Raw genomic sequence first — 18,991 nt, 5'->3', positions numbered from 1 at the left:
TGTTAAGTTGTCTGACAACATAAAACAGATGTAAAAAAATATACAACACCAAATCACTGCGATATTATCACAGGACCTGAAATATTGTAGGTAATTTGTGGTGGATTTTCTACTTTAAAAATTACGGACATGGTAGATTCACATGGGATGAAGATCACAGACGACCTCAGCAATTATTACAAATTACTAGGAGTCCCCAGGTAATACTAGTCCAGTGCAAATAAGGCTTAAGTACGCTTAAGTGCTTGTCTGCCTGTGTGTTGATGATGGACATGCAACTTGCCCATGTTTTTTTGCAGATAGATGCTGGGTAGCAACATTGCTTTTAACTGCACCACCATTTTATCAAACTAAACCTTTTGTCTGCTTTACAGGAAATTTTAGCAATCTTTTTTTTTTAGGAAACTGGCCATTTTATTGCCCTCTCAGGCTTAAATTTGAGCTTTATTGTCTTTGCTGTTGACAAGGAGCTGTGCTAAATACAAAAATGGCTGTTGTTTAGCTCTGGCATTTTTTGCTACAGCTATCACCGTGTCTGTCATATCCGCTGTGGGCTGGCACCGTCCTAAACAAGGAGAAAACAGTAATTTAAAGCAGACAGACACAGCTTGTTGTGGATATGAACAGTGACATACTCCATGTGGAATTTCATGCTAACACTGTAGAGGAAGCGAGGGAGAGCACAGTTTCATTTTGAAATATAGATGGAAACATTTGGTGGTCTCCATTGCATGTGAGCATTGTAACTATTTGAGAAGTAAACACTGGAGAGTGGAGTGAAGACTTGTCATGTTAGGTCACATCCTCAAGGCTTTATTTATTTTTTATTTATTCTGTATTTCCCCTACTTTGTGGTAGCACAGTATTAACACTCGCTACTTTGCAGTTTAACTGCATACAGATTGATTATCAGGCCAAACGTAATTATCAACAACAACACACAGAGCCCCAATAACTACAAACACTGCAGATTAGTGGCTGGAAATGGCCTATTGACCAAGTAGAGCAATATCAGTGAAATCAGTCCACTTTGTCCACACCTCCTAACCTGTGTGTCTTGACGGCAGGTCAACACACTATTGATTATGCTTCAGTTAGGATTTCTCCTGCCACTGGAAGCGCTGAAAGTCTCCGCAGCTTAATTTTCTGGAATGAGCTCATTAGATGGAGAAGGTGGTAAATCTCAGTGGCCACTCATCACTCTGCACAAGCAGCTATTTTAGAGTAGGGACTTGAAAATTATGTGCTTTTCAACTCAAGAGAGCATTAGTCACCCACTTGTCCACCCAATGACTTGCTTAATGGTGTCTCCAGGGAATGGTGTCACCTCATACAGAGCCCCCTTATGTTACATATATAGTCACTTAAGACAGGCAGGGAACTCTAATAAGAAAACTTCCCTTTAATGTAAGAAACTCTCTCATTTGAACTTGCAAAACATCTCAAGTATATAGTTGTAAGATGTTGCTGCCTCTTGCAGCAAAGCCTTGCCTTGAAAAATACATGTAACTTTTCCTCTAAATACAGGTAAGACGAAGTCACTCTGTGATTGTCATTGTTTTGTCTCGTCTTTGTTTTGAAGGGTGTGCAGGTAGTATCAGATCTGTCACTATGCTGCACGGAAATGAAAATCCTGTGTGTGTTGCCTGCTGTTGTGAGCCGAGCTGATGTTATCCCTTGTGATCCCGTTTCGTGTTTGTGCACCTTGAGCATAACAGCATGGAGTCTGAGTTGTTAAACCATTTTTAAATTGACTCTGAGTTTCCTTTAAATAATCTCGTCTTTGCTTCAAACAGACGGACAGACTGAAAGATTGATCTAAGTGGTATAGATGGAATGGATATAGAATGAATGGATTCATTATTTCTTATCAAATGAGCTCCTCCTTAATGCTGAATGGTACCATATTATAATCTGAAGTCTGTGACTGTTAGATCATTAATCAAAGGAGCAGGTTCGATGGGGGAGTTTGCAGTGCAGGGTTGGCAGTTTCTGTCCTTATTCAGTGACCTGAAACCAGGACATGAGAGAGATTACTTGTTTCACTGCTGCAGTATTTCTGCTCTACTCTGGTTTTCCTGTCTTGTTCCCTCTAGACCACAACGTTGTTCCCTTCCTAAAGAATGTAGGACATCTCCATGGTCCAGAGACAACTTATTTCACAAGGTGTTCTATCCTATGGCAAATGTATTGAACTTACTACTATCTACTAATTTTCACTTTAAAAAAAAAGTCTTCTAGAGGCATCCTGACCTGATTCACTGCTGCAATCTAGTATGTCAGGCAGAGTTTGCAGACCATTTAAAGCTGTTAGAGGACTGGGAACGTATCTGCAGTGACATGGTGGGAGTAATTGGCTTGATTCATCGGCCCATGTTGAGATCTCATTATTTAGCGAGTTTGAACTTCAGAGGAAGGATCGGGAAACAGACAATAAAGTCTGCTTCCTCCTATTCTCCTTCTTTTATCGAGGTCATTAAATCATATATATAATTCTGACTGCCTGTATGCTCTCGGTATGCTTTGTATCTTCTGTTTAGATCTGCCCCCAAAGTGCCGGCGAATGAGAGGAAAGAACGGCCGCTAAGCACCATGAGTGAAGCCTCCAACTACACAGGCGGCTCGGACTATGCCGCAAACCCCAGTAGCCCAGCAGGAAGAGTGAGTGACACACATGAGGACGGGATTATATCAGCATGCCATATTTTAATGACTTCAGAAGTCCAGAGTCCAAAAAAATGCTGTTTTTTTGTGGATTGAGCTCACTTCGCTGTTTACTCATTCTTTCACTGTATTTCTAGCCCTCAAGACCTTCCAAAAAAGTTCATAACTTCGGGAAGAGATCCAACTCCATCAGGAGAAATCCCAGTGCCCCAGTAATCAAGAGAAACTGGCTTTATAAACAGGTGAGCAAGATTATATAACTTTAATAAATCCAATAAATCCTATGATGTGCTGAGGAGCTGAGTAGACAACTTGGCATCACTGTAAGCCACGGCGCCTGAGCTGATCTTAGCCATTCTGCACAATGCTTGTGATTCCACCAGAAGCACCACAGTGCGTCCCAGAAGCGGCTCTCTGCTCTGCTCTGCACTGCTCCGCGGAGAATTTGCGCTGAATCTATTTTTGACGGATGCCGTGTCAAGCTGCACAGAGAAGATCGAGCTGGGCGAGAAGTCAGACACAGGAACATGATAGAGAATCCAGTCAGTTTTCAAAGTAAAAGACTGTGTGCAGACCAGTGATCATAAAAACAGACAAAAATGAAACTGCTCAACTGTAGCCTACTGACCCATGGCAAGGAAAAATGACCAAATCAGCAAAATCTGAGCAAGTTAACAAAATGAGGCCGGGAAAACGCTCCACTTCTGAAATGCTGGTGGGGTATGAAGCCCTGTGGAGGACGGATCAAATCCGCAATATGCCCAGTGGAATGGAGGCGTCATAATACTGCCATAAGCCTGAGCTGCATTTTGTGTTTAGTACTAATTAGCAAATGTTAGCATTATCATTGCGAGCTCTTTACTAAGCTGACATATGCATTTAGCTATAATCACTGCTGTGCCCAAGTGCAGTCTCAGAGAGCCGGTAGCATGGCTGCAGGCTGTTGCTAAACTGTAGCATTCATAGTGCATACATAGCAAAGAAAGTCTTGCTTCATTGCTGTGTTTGCATTTTTTGACATTAACTCTAAAAGAAAATAGCTGAATTAAATAGGAACCTAAAATAATATGCCAGTAACACAGAAACCTATTTAGCAAAAGAAAATAACTAATTATGATGCAAAACAGTTTAGATGACAGGGGCTGGAGTTTATTCTCTGATTTATTATGTGCAAGTTGTTATGAATGTTATTCACATATTCATATTAGTTTATATTTGTTTATATTGCAACTGATATTTAGAAACAAGTATATTTGGCGTAAGTGTATAAATTTAGCTTCTAACAGGAGGTCATCTTGTGAATGCAAACTTTACTTTTATAAGACTTTCATAGGTGAAGGTCTCCCGCTCCTTGTAAGATTTGCGGCAGCAGCCTTACGATGAGCACAAAGGATGCTTTTTGATGCTGTACAGGATCTGAGCATTTCTTTGTCCAGTGTTTCTGCTCAGCCAGTCATCCAGTGCGGGCAGTGTTTAAATACCAATCCCTCATCACAGCTCCCTGGTTACTTACAGAAGGGTGAAAAGGGGGTGCTTGAGGCCGCTCTTGGCCAGACAGGACTCTCTCATGCTTCTTAAGTGGGAGATTCATTTAGTTTTGATTGCAGCCTCCCGGCGCAGCTTTGTGAACACATGATGGCTTCCTTTAGTACAGCTGCCAGCTGCTATTTCTTTGGGGACCTCAATCAGGGTGACGTAGATCAAGCAAAAGACTCACAAATCTGCTACACGGAATAAAAGCTGGATTTGCACTTTTATTTTCCTGCCTCATTGAAACCTGGAAGCTATTGAGGTCCTTGGCTAAGGAAAAGCTGCAGCCCTTCAGTTGATCCATTGGGAGAACAAAATGCCACAGTGATTGATGTGATGGTGAAAGGCTCGTTTTTCTCCTCCTGCCTGAACCTTGCGAGATCTGACAGAACTTTTGATAAAGTTTATTCATGAACACACTGTAAACGAGTGGTTAAGACCTTCATTGAATGGAGGGAAAGTGATGAATAAATGGACACAAGAAGTTTGAATCTATTTGTTACATTTTTTATGTCTCTCCATTGCGAACATACTGAGCAGCATCTGGTATTGTGACTTTTTGATACTAATGTGTTAAACATGCTGGTTCATGGAATTGAATTTCCATTTAAAGTAAACTGTGGCCCACATGCTGTTTTACCATAATGACAGAGTTGTTGGAGTCCCTCCCCCTGCTTTTGTCTCCGGGTAGAATCCACGATTAGGGACTCCGCTCAAGTTTTCCAATAAAGCGAACGGGGGAGTTAATACCCTTTTCCTCACCCTTCATCCTTTTCAAGCAGCAGCCTGAAACCCCCTTTGATCACAGCAGTTTGATACCAAAAAGCGGGGAGGTTTATTTTTTTTGCCTGTTGAACAACCTACTTCCTTTTAAAATTGAAGGCTGTGTATTTGCTTGAAATTACATACACAGTGGAGCATTCTCTTGTTGTTTCCCCTGAACTGAATTATTTACACTCACCCCATCTCAGGTCAAGAATATGTAAAATTTAACTGGCAGAAAATTTGCAGTACAAAGTGAATGAGTTCCTCACAGTCTCCAACTGAACATCCGTGTACTAACAAAAATTAAAAGTCCAGTGTGTCAGATTTACATGGATTTATTGGCAGAATATGGCAGAATGTAATATTCACAAGTATGTTTTCATTGGTGTATAATTACCTGAAAATAAGAATCGTTGTGTTTTTAGAATAAGGCGTTTATATCCACAGAGTGCACGGGCCCTCTTCATGGAGTCCACCATGTTGCACTGCCATGTTTCTAAAAGTAGCCCAGAATGGACAAGCCAAACACTGGATAGGGTATTTTGCGAGTTTGGTGTCCACTTCTGACATGCTAGGAAGGGGAGAGTGAGCTTAGGTGTTTGCAAGATCGCCCTTAGATAACACTAAATCCTACAGACTGGTCCTTTAAAGGAGTCCAAAGAGGCATTTTGTGTCACTGTGTGCAGAAATACATACGCAGAAGCACAAAAAGGAAAAGACAAAGTGGTGTCAAGTTAGGACCATGATGGTAACCGCTTTGTCATAATACCATGGAGAGGTGGTGCCTACCGCAGGGTTACGCTTATTGCCATCGTCATCGCAAATTTTATTTTGTAGGGTCAATATCTTGTTATTCCACTGCGCAGTGCATTTTAGATCAGAGTTGCACACTAGACATGTCAGGAAAACAGCCACTGATCGGTTAAAAGACTTAAGCCAAGCCATCATGTAATTGCCAGTGGATGGCTAACAACACGCCAACAACAAGAACACTGGTTTGAAGAGGGAAAAATGGATAAATAATCACAGAGGACATTCAGTATTGGATTTATCATTATTATCATGCTTAACTTGCTGTGGTCCTAGCCCCCTGCACTTTAGCATTTTTTGGGAAATAACAGACAAGACTTTTGTTGGTCTTGATAAATGCTTCGGCGTTTATCAACTGACACACTGTAACCTGTACTGTACATTTACTGCCAGACTGACAGCGTACTGCTAACCTTTTCCTGTGCTCCACTAGCAGCACCATCACTCTGTCTGCTCCTCGCTCTCCCTTACTTGCACGCCGCACACACATTACCCACTGCCTTATTCCTTAAAGAGAGCTACACTACTCATATGGCAGTATCCTCCAATATAGGCCAATAGAACCTAATTATTTGGGCAGCTGCAGTAAACTGCCTGTGGGGAAAATGTTGCTCTATCTCTGCGGCAAGAAAAAACAATCCATAATTGATCGGCTGCTGCCCTTTGAAGGTTCTACCCCAGTCTGTTTAGCTACATATAACAAACAGTTAATCACACAGAAAGAATTGAGCTGATTATATTTGAGGTGAGTGGACAACAGTTAGAACATTGTTCTTGTTTGTGAAGTAAGTGTGCCCTGTTCCTCTGGTGTCTTTTTCAGGACAGTACAGGGATGAAGCTGTGGAAAAAGAGATGGTTTGTGCTGTCTGACCTGTGCCTCTTCTACTACAGAGGTGAGTTCTGTCCTGTCACCCTCCGACATGTTTCATTAGTATTGCACTGATTGAATAGTGGCTTTAGATCAGTAGTTCAAAGGGCTGTTGTGACCTTCAGAGCCACAAGCTGTGCACTTGGCCATTGTTAATATATCTGGATCCAAGTCCCTGTGGTAAGCAGCCTGTCAGGACCAACTGAGGAGACGTATTAATTGAAACGGCTCTCCCGTCGTCTGATTTGCCATTTGAGGGATCATTTTTTCCCTGAGCAAAGCCAGGGCTTTAACCAAGGCTTGGATGCAGCCATAATGTTGAAAGAGAGAACATAGCAGCAAATTGGATTTCACACTAACGTTAAGTTATAAACAAGTTTCCAGAGATGATGCTCTTTTTGTACAGTGGTTGCATACTGGCATACATCTTGGAGTCAGTTGCTGTAAACAAAATTTATCTTGCTAATATTTAAAGGTCTTCTTCTAATTCCTCACCAGAGGGATCGTTCTTTTGAATATGTGTGGTGTTACATGGTTCTGTAATTTAGTGAGGACAACTCATACTTTCATAACCAAGTCATAAAAAAGTCAACTTTGACTGAAAATAGTAATGGAAACTTTATTTAAATAGACCATATCGCCTCATTCGTCATCAGTCATAATCTTAGCCATGTTTTTCCATGATAGGCTTATTGTTGGAGTCAATTATTTGAATCTGTCTCTCTGTATAAACCTTCCTCTTTCTATTGTGCAGTGGGGAAATGTTTGCAAGTGTTAAATGTTCTTTTTATAAGATGCTATTGACAGAGCTGCTATCGATTGGGCATTTCAGCCTCTCTCATGCAAGACTAATGTTCATATCAAATATTGACACAGCTGTGTCCAGAGAACATTTCAGACACTTCCTATTTTTTTCTTTTAACGAAATGAATACCATGAATCATTGAGGCCATAAGGTAAAGATGGAGCAGGTTTACTGTTGGGCTGCATATAAGTCTTCACTGGCACAGGTCCACATATCCCAATGCCCCCTGCTTACTGGATGCGGATACAGTCATCATTTCTGCTGATCAGGATGACGTCTAGTCTGTGTTATTTCTGGTGTCTGCCAGTGCTGTCGCCTTCTTTCCGCCCACTGACTGACAAAAGCCACAGACAGCAGCAGCGGACCCAATGGCTTTTATTCAGACGGACATGTGGAGAAATCCATCCATCAGCAGAGAGTGGGCAGAGAGGTCATGAACTGCGCTGCCCCTCAACTAGACTCGACTGCAATCTGCTGTAGTTATCAGACTATTATTGTGCGCTCAGGATCTCCCACAATGTTAGATTATGTCCAGAGACTGCTCTGCTGAATCCTCTGTGTTTGTGTGTCTGTTAGAAAGAGAGAGGCAGAAACTTGATGAATAAATAAACGCAGGGCCAGTTGGCTGGAGGTACAGCTGATGCTTGCGATTGGATCAATCCATCAATTCTTCAGACTTCAGTGTTGGAGCCAGGACTCTAAATCAGCTCAGGGGCAAACGGCTTTACCTCGAAAGTACCAGAGTTCAGATACCACTTATTATTATTTCCCCCAAATGTTCACATTTCGCAATGAATTTTAGGACAGCAGTTTATATTACAAGGCATATATCAGGACGAGGACAGTTCCATTTCCTCTGCTGGCCACAGATTTTTACAAAATGTAAGAACTTTGTACATTTTGGGAGCAGTAAGAGCAATTAGTATATTAGTTATATTAGTACTAGTAAGTATATTACAAGGAGATTGGAAAGGAAATTAAATAAAAAAAAACGACAAACAAAAGGCAATGAAGTTGGCCAGAATAAAACATTACAGGGTCATTCATTCAAAACCTCCATAAAATCTTCACATATTTGACCCACTTGGTCCAGGATTTAATGAGCTAATTTTTCTTAAGACAGAGAGAAAAAGTAATCTTTTCCATAAACTAAATACTATTTTCACTCCTGTATTATAGGGAGTTTAGTAAACTTTTTAACAAGCGGGTATCAAAATGTCAAACATATTCATCAGCACTCCTGACCTGAAAATCAACATGAAGTGAAATGGAAAACTACAAGGGCAGGTCAGAGTCAAGTATGCTTTACAGTGCTTTGTGAAACTCCTCCCAGGAGATCCAATCTCTGCGCCCTCCAAAAATACATGCCAGTTGACTACCTGAAAACCAACATTTAGCATCCTCTCCAGCAAAATGAGCTTTCTGCTTTGCTGTATTAAAGAATCAAATAAAGCACGTTCACCCAAACTCCTGACCATTTCCACTGGAATTTTCACATTCAGCCACTCTTCATCTTATTTTGAAAGAGTACCGTCTCTCTCTCTTTTCTTATTCATAATGAGCTTTAATCATCCCATTTGTCACCAGTATGTGTTGGGACACTTTTAGATAACATCCCCAGTCAACACACAAACATGCACATATGCACAGCAAAGAGAGCAAATGCACATATGGGTCTGCAGCGGCACTTCCCTGGTATATTTTGTTTCTCTGCACTGTTTTGGCCAAGCAGTGCAGATTGCTTATATCAAATTAAGAGGTTAAGCAATTCTCTGCTTAAAACTCGGTACTCAATCTAATCCCCCCTGTGGAGAGCGCTCCATTGTCAATGTGGAGCCCTGTCTGCTAACTTAATGAGGATTAGAGCAGCCTAACTGCATAGGACATTGAATCAATGCTCATCTTTTCCACTGATTGGACTCACCACCAACACACTCCTGTTTTAGTTTTTATCTCACAATCCATATGATTTATCTCTGGCCTTTTTTGTGTTTATAAATTAGTGTTAACACATAAGAGGTTAGTGTAGTATGATGGATAACTTGTTGACTGACAAAGAAAGAAATAGCCCCTAATGCATTATATTGACTTAATTTTTCTCTGCAGATGAAAAAGAGGAGGGGATACTTGGCAGCATCCTCCTACCAAGCTTTCATATATCCATGCTGTCTGTGGATGATCACATCAACAGAAAATATGCCTTCAAGGTCAGTGCATGTTTTCACTCCTGTAAAACTTTGTTAGACTGCACATTCTATGGTTGAGTACATTTAAGGCATAGAAAAGTAAAGCATTAGTAGAATTTAAAGCTCTAATAAAATAAGATTATCAGAACCAAATGTACAGAGGTCTCAAACTGAACTTTTGATCACTGGTATATCGCTTAGAAGTTAGAGAATAGATTTATGCTGTGGTGGTCTTATCTTCTTTCGCATATACATCAACTTCTAGGTTTATTTTGCTTTGAGCATGTTTTGTGTCTACTGTAGGAATAATTTTCAGTTGATTAACAGTGAAGTGCTAAAAATAATGCTAAGCAAGCAAAGAAAGCCCTCGCCAACAGTGATATGTCTGTGCTGGAGTACTCGAGCACTGCAGTATTCTTACTCGAATTGGAAACCCCAAGTTTCAGGGCAACAGGCATATTTTATATGTGGCCTCAGTGGTGTGTAGAGTATTTGATTGTGGGTCCTTCATAAACCCTGAGAGACAACAAAGTTGACCTGCCAAGTACAGCCAAACACAGACGCCCGGGAGTCTGCTCAAGGTCCCTCCAACCACACGGCCCACTCCTTTTCCAACTTAGGCTCAGACTGAAAAAGAGCGAGAGTTGAGGCAAAGAGAGAAACATGAGAGCAGGGCCCGACCTCTTCAGTTTACAGCGATTCACTCAGGAATGACTTTTTGACTGCATAGTTTTCATCCTAAACCTTTCCTGTCCCTTGTTGTTTTGACCAAAATGGCCATGTCATTAAAAAGTTCCTTATTTCTTAAGATTATTCTGGAGTAAGTGGAGTAATGACAGAGCCTTTTTTGTCTTTCAGACATCGGTAAACAGGATATTGAGGTTGTTCACTAAACATTCTGTTTTTCTCTTTCTTGGTCTGGCTGTAACAATAAATTGGTTTGTTCACTGCAAGCGAACAGAGAAACTACGGAACACTGTGTCTGCCATTCAATGCACTGTGTGGTAAGTCCTACAGTACTGTGGTAGATTTACTGCCCTAATGTAGTGGTATGCATGAAACTCAGGTGACTCATTGCTTGATTTATATGGATGGTACAGATGCCCACAGCCAGGAATAATTCATGAGCCATATTTTGTAAGATTTATGACATGTGTCTCAAAAGCTCTACATCTTTCTTATTTGCTGGTAAACCTACTTTTAAAAGCAACCCACATTGACTTACTGGTCAGGGTTAAAGGAGTAGTTCAGATTATTTAATGTGGGGTCCATAGTCAGTACACAGTAGATGCCCGCAGTCCACTAAAAAAAATCAACATCAGTTTAAGTGCACGCTATATTTAGAATATTTTCACTGCTTTACCTTGCTATCAGACAGCCTTTTCTCTGACAGAAACTGCCTTTTTATATGGCAAGTGGTAAAATTCCCAGTTGATTTGATGTTTTTCCTCTTCTTTCTTGCAGGTAATGTTCTCTGTGTGTCTCTTTACCTGTCTCTGATCCTGTCCATCGTCAAAACAGGCTACACATCCCAACATGCGGACATACTATTTTTGCACTGACACAGCCAAAGAGATGGAGTCATGGATGAAAGTAATGACAGATGCTGCACTTGTACATGCGGAGCCAGTGAAAAGGTTTGTAAGAGCATCACTAAAACAGTCAGTTTTACAGAGAGTCTATATTGAAGTTGGGAGGTTGCGCTGGGTTGTGTCGCTTCTGAATGGAGAAAAAGACATTTAAACATGGCATTTGAGCACAGTTCTTAAAACAAGTGTGATTGACTTTGAATCCCTTGGTTCGTTTCTCCATCCCTTTTCTTTTTTAGCATTTGTTCCATAAGCAAGTGCTTTGAAATCCCTCTGCTAAGCCTGTTAAGTTCTTAAGCAACAGTTCAGCACCCGCTTTTGACATTTCTGGTCTGTGGGTTTTGTTGAAGAAGCTGCAACTGTGACTATTTATACTGTCAAAGTTTATTACAGAGTAACATACACAAGGATGCCATGTGCATGTGGGCATATACCAATGTGAATGCATGGTGCGGGTTGTTCAGGGGATGTTGTGCACAGTTGTGCAGGCTGATCAGGATCACTGACTCATCAGGAGAGGGTTTTTTCCTTCCTTTTTTTAAAACTGTGTTAAATGTCTGTCATTTGGCAGCCTGCCTGTCTAATGCCCTCCTTTTATATGGGTGAGCAGAGGCGTAATGGTAAAGTGGTTTGTAATTACACAGAGCAGTAGTGCCTGAAATCAACTGGATAGCACTGTTAAATCGGTCACTGATGCTGTTATGAGGATATATAGGATAATACTATTATAATGTCTGTCTAGACTAAAGGCTATCCTAATTTCAATGGACAGCAATACATTTTATAATATCTTTTCATATTTTAACCAGGATAGTGTTAAAAAAAAAGAGCAATATTCAGTACCTTAAATCCTACAAACAGTCTGAGTGAGTGCACACAGACTTTTCATTGGGCTGAATGTGTGCTCTACTGGGCTGGTGGAGCCACAGAAGGCTGGAGAAGACATTACGTGACTAGTGCTGCTATTTAAAAGGATACAAGTGGAAACTCTGAAGGAATGCCTTTCTTTCTGCCCTCTTATTGCTAACCCAGTGAGCAGTGCTGCTGAGGGAAATTTGCCAAACTTTGAAGCTGTGACCTTGAGCCTGTCTCAGGCCAAGGAGTAGTGGTGTCTATTACTTCAGGAGACCTCCCCAGGGACCACAGAGCTGTAGATAGGTCTTCTACAGAGGGGGCAAAAGGGAGCGGCAAATGGATTACTGGAGTCTGAGCAGCACCTTTGTGATGTGCCCCAGCAGAGGCAGCATTATATTGGAGATATCTGATTTCCTTTTACACGCCTGGCCTCCTCTGGCAGCTGGAAGAAACATTGTGCACCTCCGCCCACTTTCTTTGCACTTTCTTTTTGTTTCGGAGCTGCCACCATTAACAAAGTTCACAAAGGTGGTGTATGCTGTCTGCGTTATACTTTATCCTTGATACAGTGTCTGAAAATCCTTTTGCTGTAGTAATCTATGACACAGATGTTAACAGTTTAACCTAATGTAGTTATCATCTCTCCATCTCTGCTCTAGTGTTGTCACAATGCCTGAATTTCTAACTTTAATACAATACCTTGAAAACTATATTCAATACCATTTTTGATACCACAGGGAAAATTGATGGCATAGATTCTTAGATTTTTATTAAAAGATAAATATAACAAGGCCACAACATGACAACGGACATTTGTAGCTGGTACTCATGTATCAATATTGAGGAAAAAGACTTGATATATATCAGTATTGATGGAAACTTGTTTTTTTTTTTTGCACTGTTTTTTTAATGTATTACACATTTTATACACAGTCTTGCACACTGCATACTTTCTGTTATTCTGCATACTGTCTATTGCACTTTTTTCTTTTCCTTTTTACACTTTTTATACTTTTGTTTGCACTTAACTATGCATATTACATACCCTGTTCTCACATTAATATTATTATTCTTGATATCTTTATTCTTTTTCTTGTATTACCTAGTTTTTGTTTTTTCTTTTTCTTTATTTACTCCTACTTTTTTCATATCCCTTTGCATCTCTGCTGCTGTGAGACTGAAATTTTACCCACGGGGATAAATAAAGAGCTACCTACCTGCCTAAAAAAATAGATATTCTTGATAACACTGCTCTGTGCAGGTGATGTTGTGCGTTTTTATTGACTCTCTTTATTATTCTACTCCCTCCTCTTTGTCTTCACCAGGTTGGACAGGCTAAAAGTGGAGCAGTGTGGACCACAAGAGATCAATCATGTGGCTAATCACAAGCCGCCACTCACACAGCCTGAAATCCAGAACAATGAACGCAACCGTGAGGTGGACCGTGAGCGTACTGTGGCAGTCCCGTCCACCAACACCACAGAAGAAGAGAGGAAGCAGCGAGACGCCGAGCGCTACGGCTTCCAGAAAGATGGGGCGGAGCGCGAGCGTCCGCTCACCAAGATCAACAGTATCAAACTGCAGCCGGCCCAGGCAGCTGCCATCAAGGCTAACATCGCCTCGCCGCAGACTCCGACGGAAATGGACGGGTCACACCGCAGCCCCCAGGTCAATGGATCTGGTGAGCAGGGTCCAGTTAATGGCACTGCAGCCCCTTCTCAGCGAAGTCCCACCCACGAGCCAGACCGCACCCTGAGCAGGACCAGCTCCATGCAGCAACTGGAGCAGTGGGTCCGCACGCAAAGAGGACGCAACCAGGACGATGATACCAGGAGGTTGGTTTGATTATATGACCTTTTGCAGGTTTAAAACAACCTTAATCTGTGTGTTCACGGGTCCTTATAAGTTCCTAAAAAGTCTAAAATCCAATAATCTGAATTGTAGGCCTCAATGTTTACAGGTCTTAAAATCTTTTTAGATTATGAGTTAACATTTCATTAACTTCAGTCTGGCTTTTTAATGTGTTTTTGGGAAAAAATGTATTCATCTTACTGTAACAATTACAAAACAAAACCAACAGGGAACCAGTATCTACTTATTCAAACTGTGCAGCGTGCCCAGCAAGCTTCATGGTCCACCTTCAAGTATGGAAAGGACAAGGTCTTACATTATGCAATTTAGATTTCATTAACAGGCCTTATAAGTCTTTTTAACTTGTTGAAACTTTCCATCATTTTATTGAGTAATATCAAAATGTGTCTGCTGCCAGAGGTGAAAATATGCCAGCACAAGTTGTTCTAAGGTTATTGCTCAAGAGTCCAATCTTGTCCTACCTTGACAACAAGACATGGAACTTGGCTTAACTTGTATAATCCAGAAATGCTGATTCACCTGCATCTTGAGACAGGAGGGATTCTCTTTAAGCATCTGAGTTTCCACACGCGGTACATATGCAGCTTCCCATTTTCCAAAGCTTCTTAGTCCCATTTCTTTCTAAAGCCGTAGGATTCACACGCTCCTCACCATGATTTAAACACTTTGATATTACACTACATGTAGAGTGTGGCAGTAAGTGGAGCAGGGGATAAACAATAGTTGAGCAGAGCTTTTAGCCAGAGCTACTGCCTGCCACTGACCCTGCTGTGACAGCCCCGTTTTTAATTGGTTGAGATTAAACTTGCTCCCTCACCGTGTCTGTCTGCCTGCCCACTCGCCCGTCTGTCAGTGTGTCTGTCTCTCCATATGTTTTATCTGTCTCTCATTTTATCATCGGCTCACTTGTATGACACAGCCTTGCCTCTTTGCCACAGCTATCTCATTGAATAAGTTTATTTTAAAAAATGACACACATTTGTTTTGAGCAATGCATGAAGATTATCAAGAGGAAGATAAAACCACAGGCCTTGGTCATTGTTTCCGTAGTGGTCCTCTGTGATGAGCTCATACACTCCCTCTCCGTTCATCTCTTTCAGCGGCCTCTTACATGCATGTCCTCCAAAATGATGTTTAGTTTCCATGTAGTCAAAAGCCTGTTTTTATGCTACTGGGTTTTTTTAAAAACCAGGAAGAGTCTCAGTCGGAAGCTTTCTCAATGCCAGCTGCACTGACTTTGAACTCACTGTGGGTGTGGAGATTTCAGAGCGTTGTTGTCAATGGAAAAGTCTAATTTTTCCTGGGGAGGTTCTCAGTGAGGAGTCTGGATTGAATCTACATAGACTAGACAGGGTGGGGTTTTTTTTTTGCAACTACAAAGTAAAAAAAAAAAGGCAAATGAAAAACTTCCACTGATTTGCTATTTCATAACATGACATTGCTTTGATGAGTGAGTTAATTATAATTGGGTGTTTTTGTTTGCTGTTATTAAAAAAAAAGAAAGAGAATGAAAGTCTCATTGACTATAAACAACTTCTCTACTTTGAACCTGCCAGGAAGAGCCTATTATTCATGAAACAAGACTGTCTTAGAAAAATAAAGAATAAATGAAAAAATTAAATAATAAAGTAGATGAAGAATGATTAGAATGTTGTACCTCCTTTGAAGACTGAAGATAAAATCCTAATATAAATATAGATATATAAAAGTAGCAAAGAAACTCTGTCCAAATTAAACAAACAACTAATCAATTAACAGAGAAAATGATGATCAGATTAATCAATAATGAAAATAATTGTTAGTTGCAGCTCTAACAATAAGATTTCTTCAGCTTCCTCATAACAACTCTTGTTTTTTCTTTCTTCCAGCATTACGTCATACCAAACTCTGCCTAGAAACATGCCAAGCCATCGGGTACCCTACATGCCCCATTATGGCGACGGCTACTGCAGCATGCCCAGGAATAGCATGGCACAACGGGACAGCATCTGCAGCATGTCGCCGTCATTGTACGACCAGGCCCTGGGTCCCTCGCCGGCCGACAAGCGTCGCTCCATGCGCGACGACACCATGTGGCAGTTGTTTGAATGGCAGCAGAGGCAGGCCTACGGCAGGCAGTCGGGGCTCTACAGCAATATGGCCAGTCCCAAAACCATGATCAATCTGTCGGAGCACGCCGCGCCGAGCCACTCCATCCCCCCCTCGCCCTCCCACGGCTCCCTGTCCATGTACGGCGGCTACTCTCCGATGCGATCGTACAACATGAACAGCGCTCGTTCAGAGGTGTGCTCTCCCATCTACAGAAGAGACATGAGCATTGACCGACGGCACAGACCACCAGTCAACAAGGTCAGTTAAGGCAGCATGATGTTATACTGACTGTTTGGACGATAATATGATTTTAACAGATATCACAAAATCTGCCTCAGTATGATTACAACTCGATTTGATTCAGGGGCTTTCAGTATGTATCAGACAAAATCATTTGTTTACACTTAACACAGTCATTTACACGATCACCAGGACAGCTGAGTGTAACAGCTGTCTTGACACTCACAAATATGAGCAGTCAGTAACAGGTTTGAATGGCAAAAGTCTGTTTCTGTTTCACCTACGTTGGTTTATGTGAAACAGAAAATCATCCCTCACTCTCTTACTGCCTGGTTGATTTCTGCCTCCTTTCACACAAGGCAAACAATTCAATTATTATACTTTTTCTGACTCACATTATCCCCACTTAGTTTTGTTGTGTAGCTTTTGCAATCCGAACTGTAGCACAGCCCCACTACAAGCTTATACAAGCTTATACGTTGCTTTACAAACGACAAACTAGGAGCTCACAGGCCTACAACACAGCGATATAACTGCGTACAAAAGTCTTGCTAGTTATTGTCGGTGTCCACCAGATCTCATGTCAATAACTCACAACCAAGTTGAGGCTCTGACTTTGCTGATTCACCGAAATTGAACTCTACATGAAGATGTGAGTTTACGTTGCCACTGGAAGCAAATGCTCTATTTGCTTCTTTGTTTACATGGAATGGAATTAAATGGGAGGTGAATTTTGATTTTGTGCATCTGTGACTGTGCCATTATGGTTTTTATTTACTCAGACTTTGAAATACCCACCCCTGAGATAAAATGGGGTTGAGCTGAGTTTTGTTTGTGAAACATACCCCTAACCCAGCATTAAAAACTGTGTTTTAGATGAAATAAAACGGCAATATCTCATTCCACAATCAGTGTCAGAACATGCTGTCAACTGTTTCCATTAGAACTACCTTTTATTTCAGAAATAGTCTTTGTAAAAAACGTTGACAGGATGTACTTTGTTTTATCCAGAATAACAGGGAACTCTAGTAGGCTTTTAGAGTGAGTAATTTTCGATATTTTTTTATCTTTCTTGTATTTGTGGTGACAGAAATCTCAGATGGAAATCGCAATAATTTGGCAGATGAAACAAAAAAAAAATCTAAGTGACAGAATACCACTGAGGGTTTGTGCAAAATGCTTCTTTGTATTTGGTTGAAGCGTTCAGCTGTGAATGATTATTTAAAACAATCCATGGTGTAAAATAATGGGCTGTTTTTGTTTTTAATTCGCTGTGTCCTGCAGTATGCCTACCCACCTGACAGGAGGTCCATGCCTGCAGGGATCCCAGTCCAGACTATCACTGCCCAGTCTCTCCAAGGCAAAACAGTAAGTCCTCATCCGTCCCTTCCGTGTCCATCACTTCTGTATTACACCATCAAGTAATTTCAAGCTTGGGCTCCAGTCCACACACTTTTACACTCGGGTTTAATTGGACTTCTTTGAGCGACAAGGCTATTTTCATAACGCCACCTACCCTCCCCTTCTCCCTCTCCCTCTTTCTGTCCTTCATTTCCCCCCAAAAAGACATTGTGGCAGAATCTTTAGAGACAGATTTAGGCAGAACCCAGATGTATGTTCCAAGTGGTAGGATTTAGGGGTATGTTCACTTCAGGAGCTCCTTTGACTCGCTTCACATCAGTGGAGACTTAAAAACCCTGTCACTCACAACTCCCTAAGCCAGATCGGGAATTTATGTCAGAGCCGCACACAGTGCTGTGTCCTCATGGAGCTGGTAAAGTGTGAACTGGATTCTGTAATAAATGCTAAACTGTTCTTCTGTCTTGAGTGGACGTGTAGAGTTTGCATGCTGCTGACAGCGATAGCACCTTGGATAATCTCACAGTCCTGAGCTGCATGAAAACTCAAAGCTTTGATATATAGTAGCAACTGTTCACCTGTTGGGAGGCTGATACCTCTAAATCTCCTGTCCTGGTGTGTTCTCTCCTCTCCTCTCCTCTCCCACTCCCCCCGCGCTGTGTCCCTGTTTCATTGTGGCTGTATGTCCCTCCCTCCCCTCCCTCCCCTGCAGCCTGAGGAACTGACTCTGCTGCTGATAAAGCTGCGGCGGCAGCAGGCAGAGCTAAACAGTATCCGGGAGCACACTGTAGCACAGCTTATGCAACTAAACATGGATGGCGACAACCCAAAGGTCAGGCCCCCAGAGATGCCCCTGCAGGCGTGTGTGTTAGAGTGTGCTGTGTATGCCATCTTTACCCACTACCATTATCCATCAGGATCCAGGGGATTTTGTTTTATTTTATTTATTTATTTATTTTTGCTCACGGCTGATTTAAGGGGAAAAGGCGCTACAGTAGGCATTTTCTTCATAAAGGGCTGTGCTTTGGCTTGAAGTCGGCCGTTCATCATATTTAGGGATCAGCTACCTTGCTTCCCCAGAACTTGTGAAACAACTTCAAACAAAGATAATCTTGTTTTACAACCAGAAGCTGAGCTCGTATAGTTCATCACATCATCGCATTTGATCCATTTCAGTTGGGCAAGCAGTTGATTGAGTCCTTTTACGACCCTAAAGAGTCCAGACAGATGTTAGCCAGAAATAAAACTTAAAGCCATTGGCAAGCTTTAAGAGTGACCGACTAAGGAGGCCACTGGCATACGTAAATGTTAATTCAGGATTTTTGCATTTTAAGTCTCTTCTAAGACGTCAGAGTGC

The 18,991-nt window shown here is 41.5% G+C and overlaps 1 protein-coding gene across 9 annotated transcripts in view; it reads left to right on the top strand.

Annotated features, from left to right (window-relative positions):
* Nucleotides 1-18,991, top strand: part of LOC146316907 (pleckstrin homology domain-containing family A member 5-like) — a 105,577-nt gene that overhangs the window by 66,348 nt on the left and 20,238 nt on the right. For 5 of the 9 annotated variants that reach the window (XM_084733305.1, XM_084733304.1, XM_084733307.1 and 2 more), the window contains 9 exons: nucleotides 2,541-2,661; nucleotides 2,802-2,906; nucleotides 6,590-6,662; nucleotides 9,549-9,649; nucleotides 11,150-11,265; nucleotides 13,398-13,907; nucleotides 15,813-16,293; nucleotides 17,560-17,643; nucleotides 18,347-18,466. In XM_084733305.1, the coding sequence (XP_084589431.1) occupies nucleotides 2,541-2,661; nucleotides 2,802-2,906; nucleotides 6,590-6,662; nucleotides 9,549-9,649; nucleotides 11,150-11,265; nucleotides 13,398-13,907; nucleotides 15,813-16,293; nucleotides 17,560-17,643; nucleotides 18,347-18,466 (1,711 nt within the window). Of the gene's footprint in view, nucleotides 1-2,540; nucleotides 2,662-2,801; nucleotides 2,907-6,589; nucleotides 6,663-9,548; nucleotides 9,650-9,772; nucleotides 10,633-11,092; nucleotides 11,266-13,397; nucleotides 13,908-15,812; nucleotides 16,294-17,559; nucleotides 17,644-18,346; nucleotides 18,467-18,991 lie in introns of those variants that run through there. The other 4 variants (XM_084733306.1, XM_084733308.1, XM_084733309.1 and 1 more) reach the window with 2 other exon arrangements.

The sequence above is a fragment of the Lutjanus erythropterus genome, chromosome 13, assembly GCF_056507025.1.
Source record: "Lutjanus erythropterus isolate fLutEry1 chromosome 13, fLutEry1.hap2, whole genome shotgun sequence".
Classification (NCBI taxonomy): Eukaryota; Metazoa; Chordata; class Actinopteri; order Lutjaniformes; family Lutjanidae; genus Lutjanus; species Lutjanus erythropterus.
This window is presented reverse-complemented; position numbering and strand designations above follow the sequence as displayed.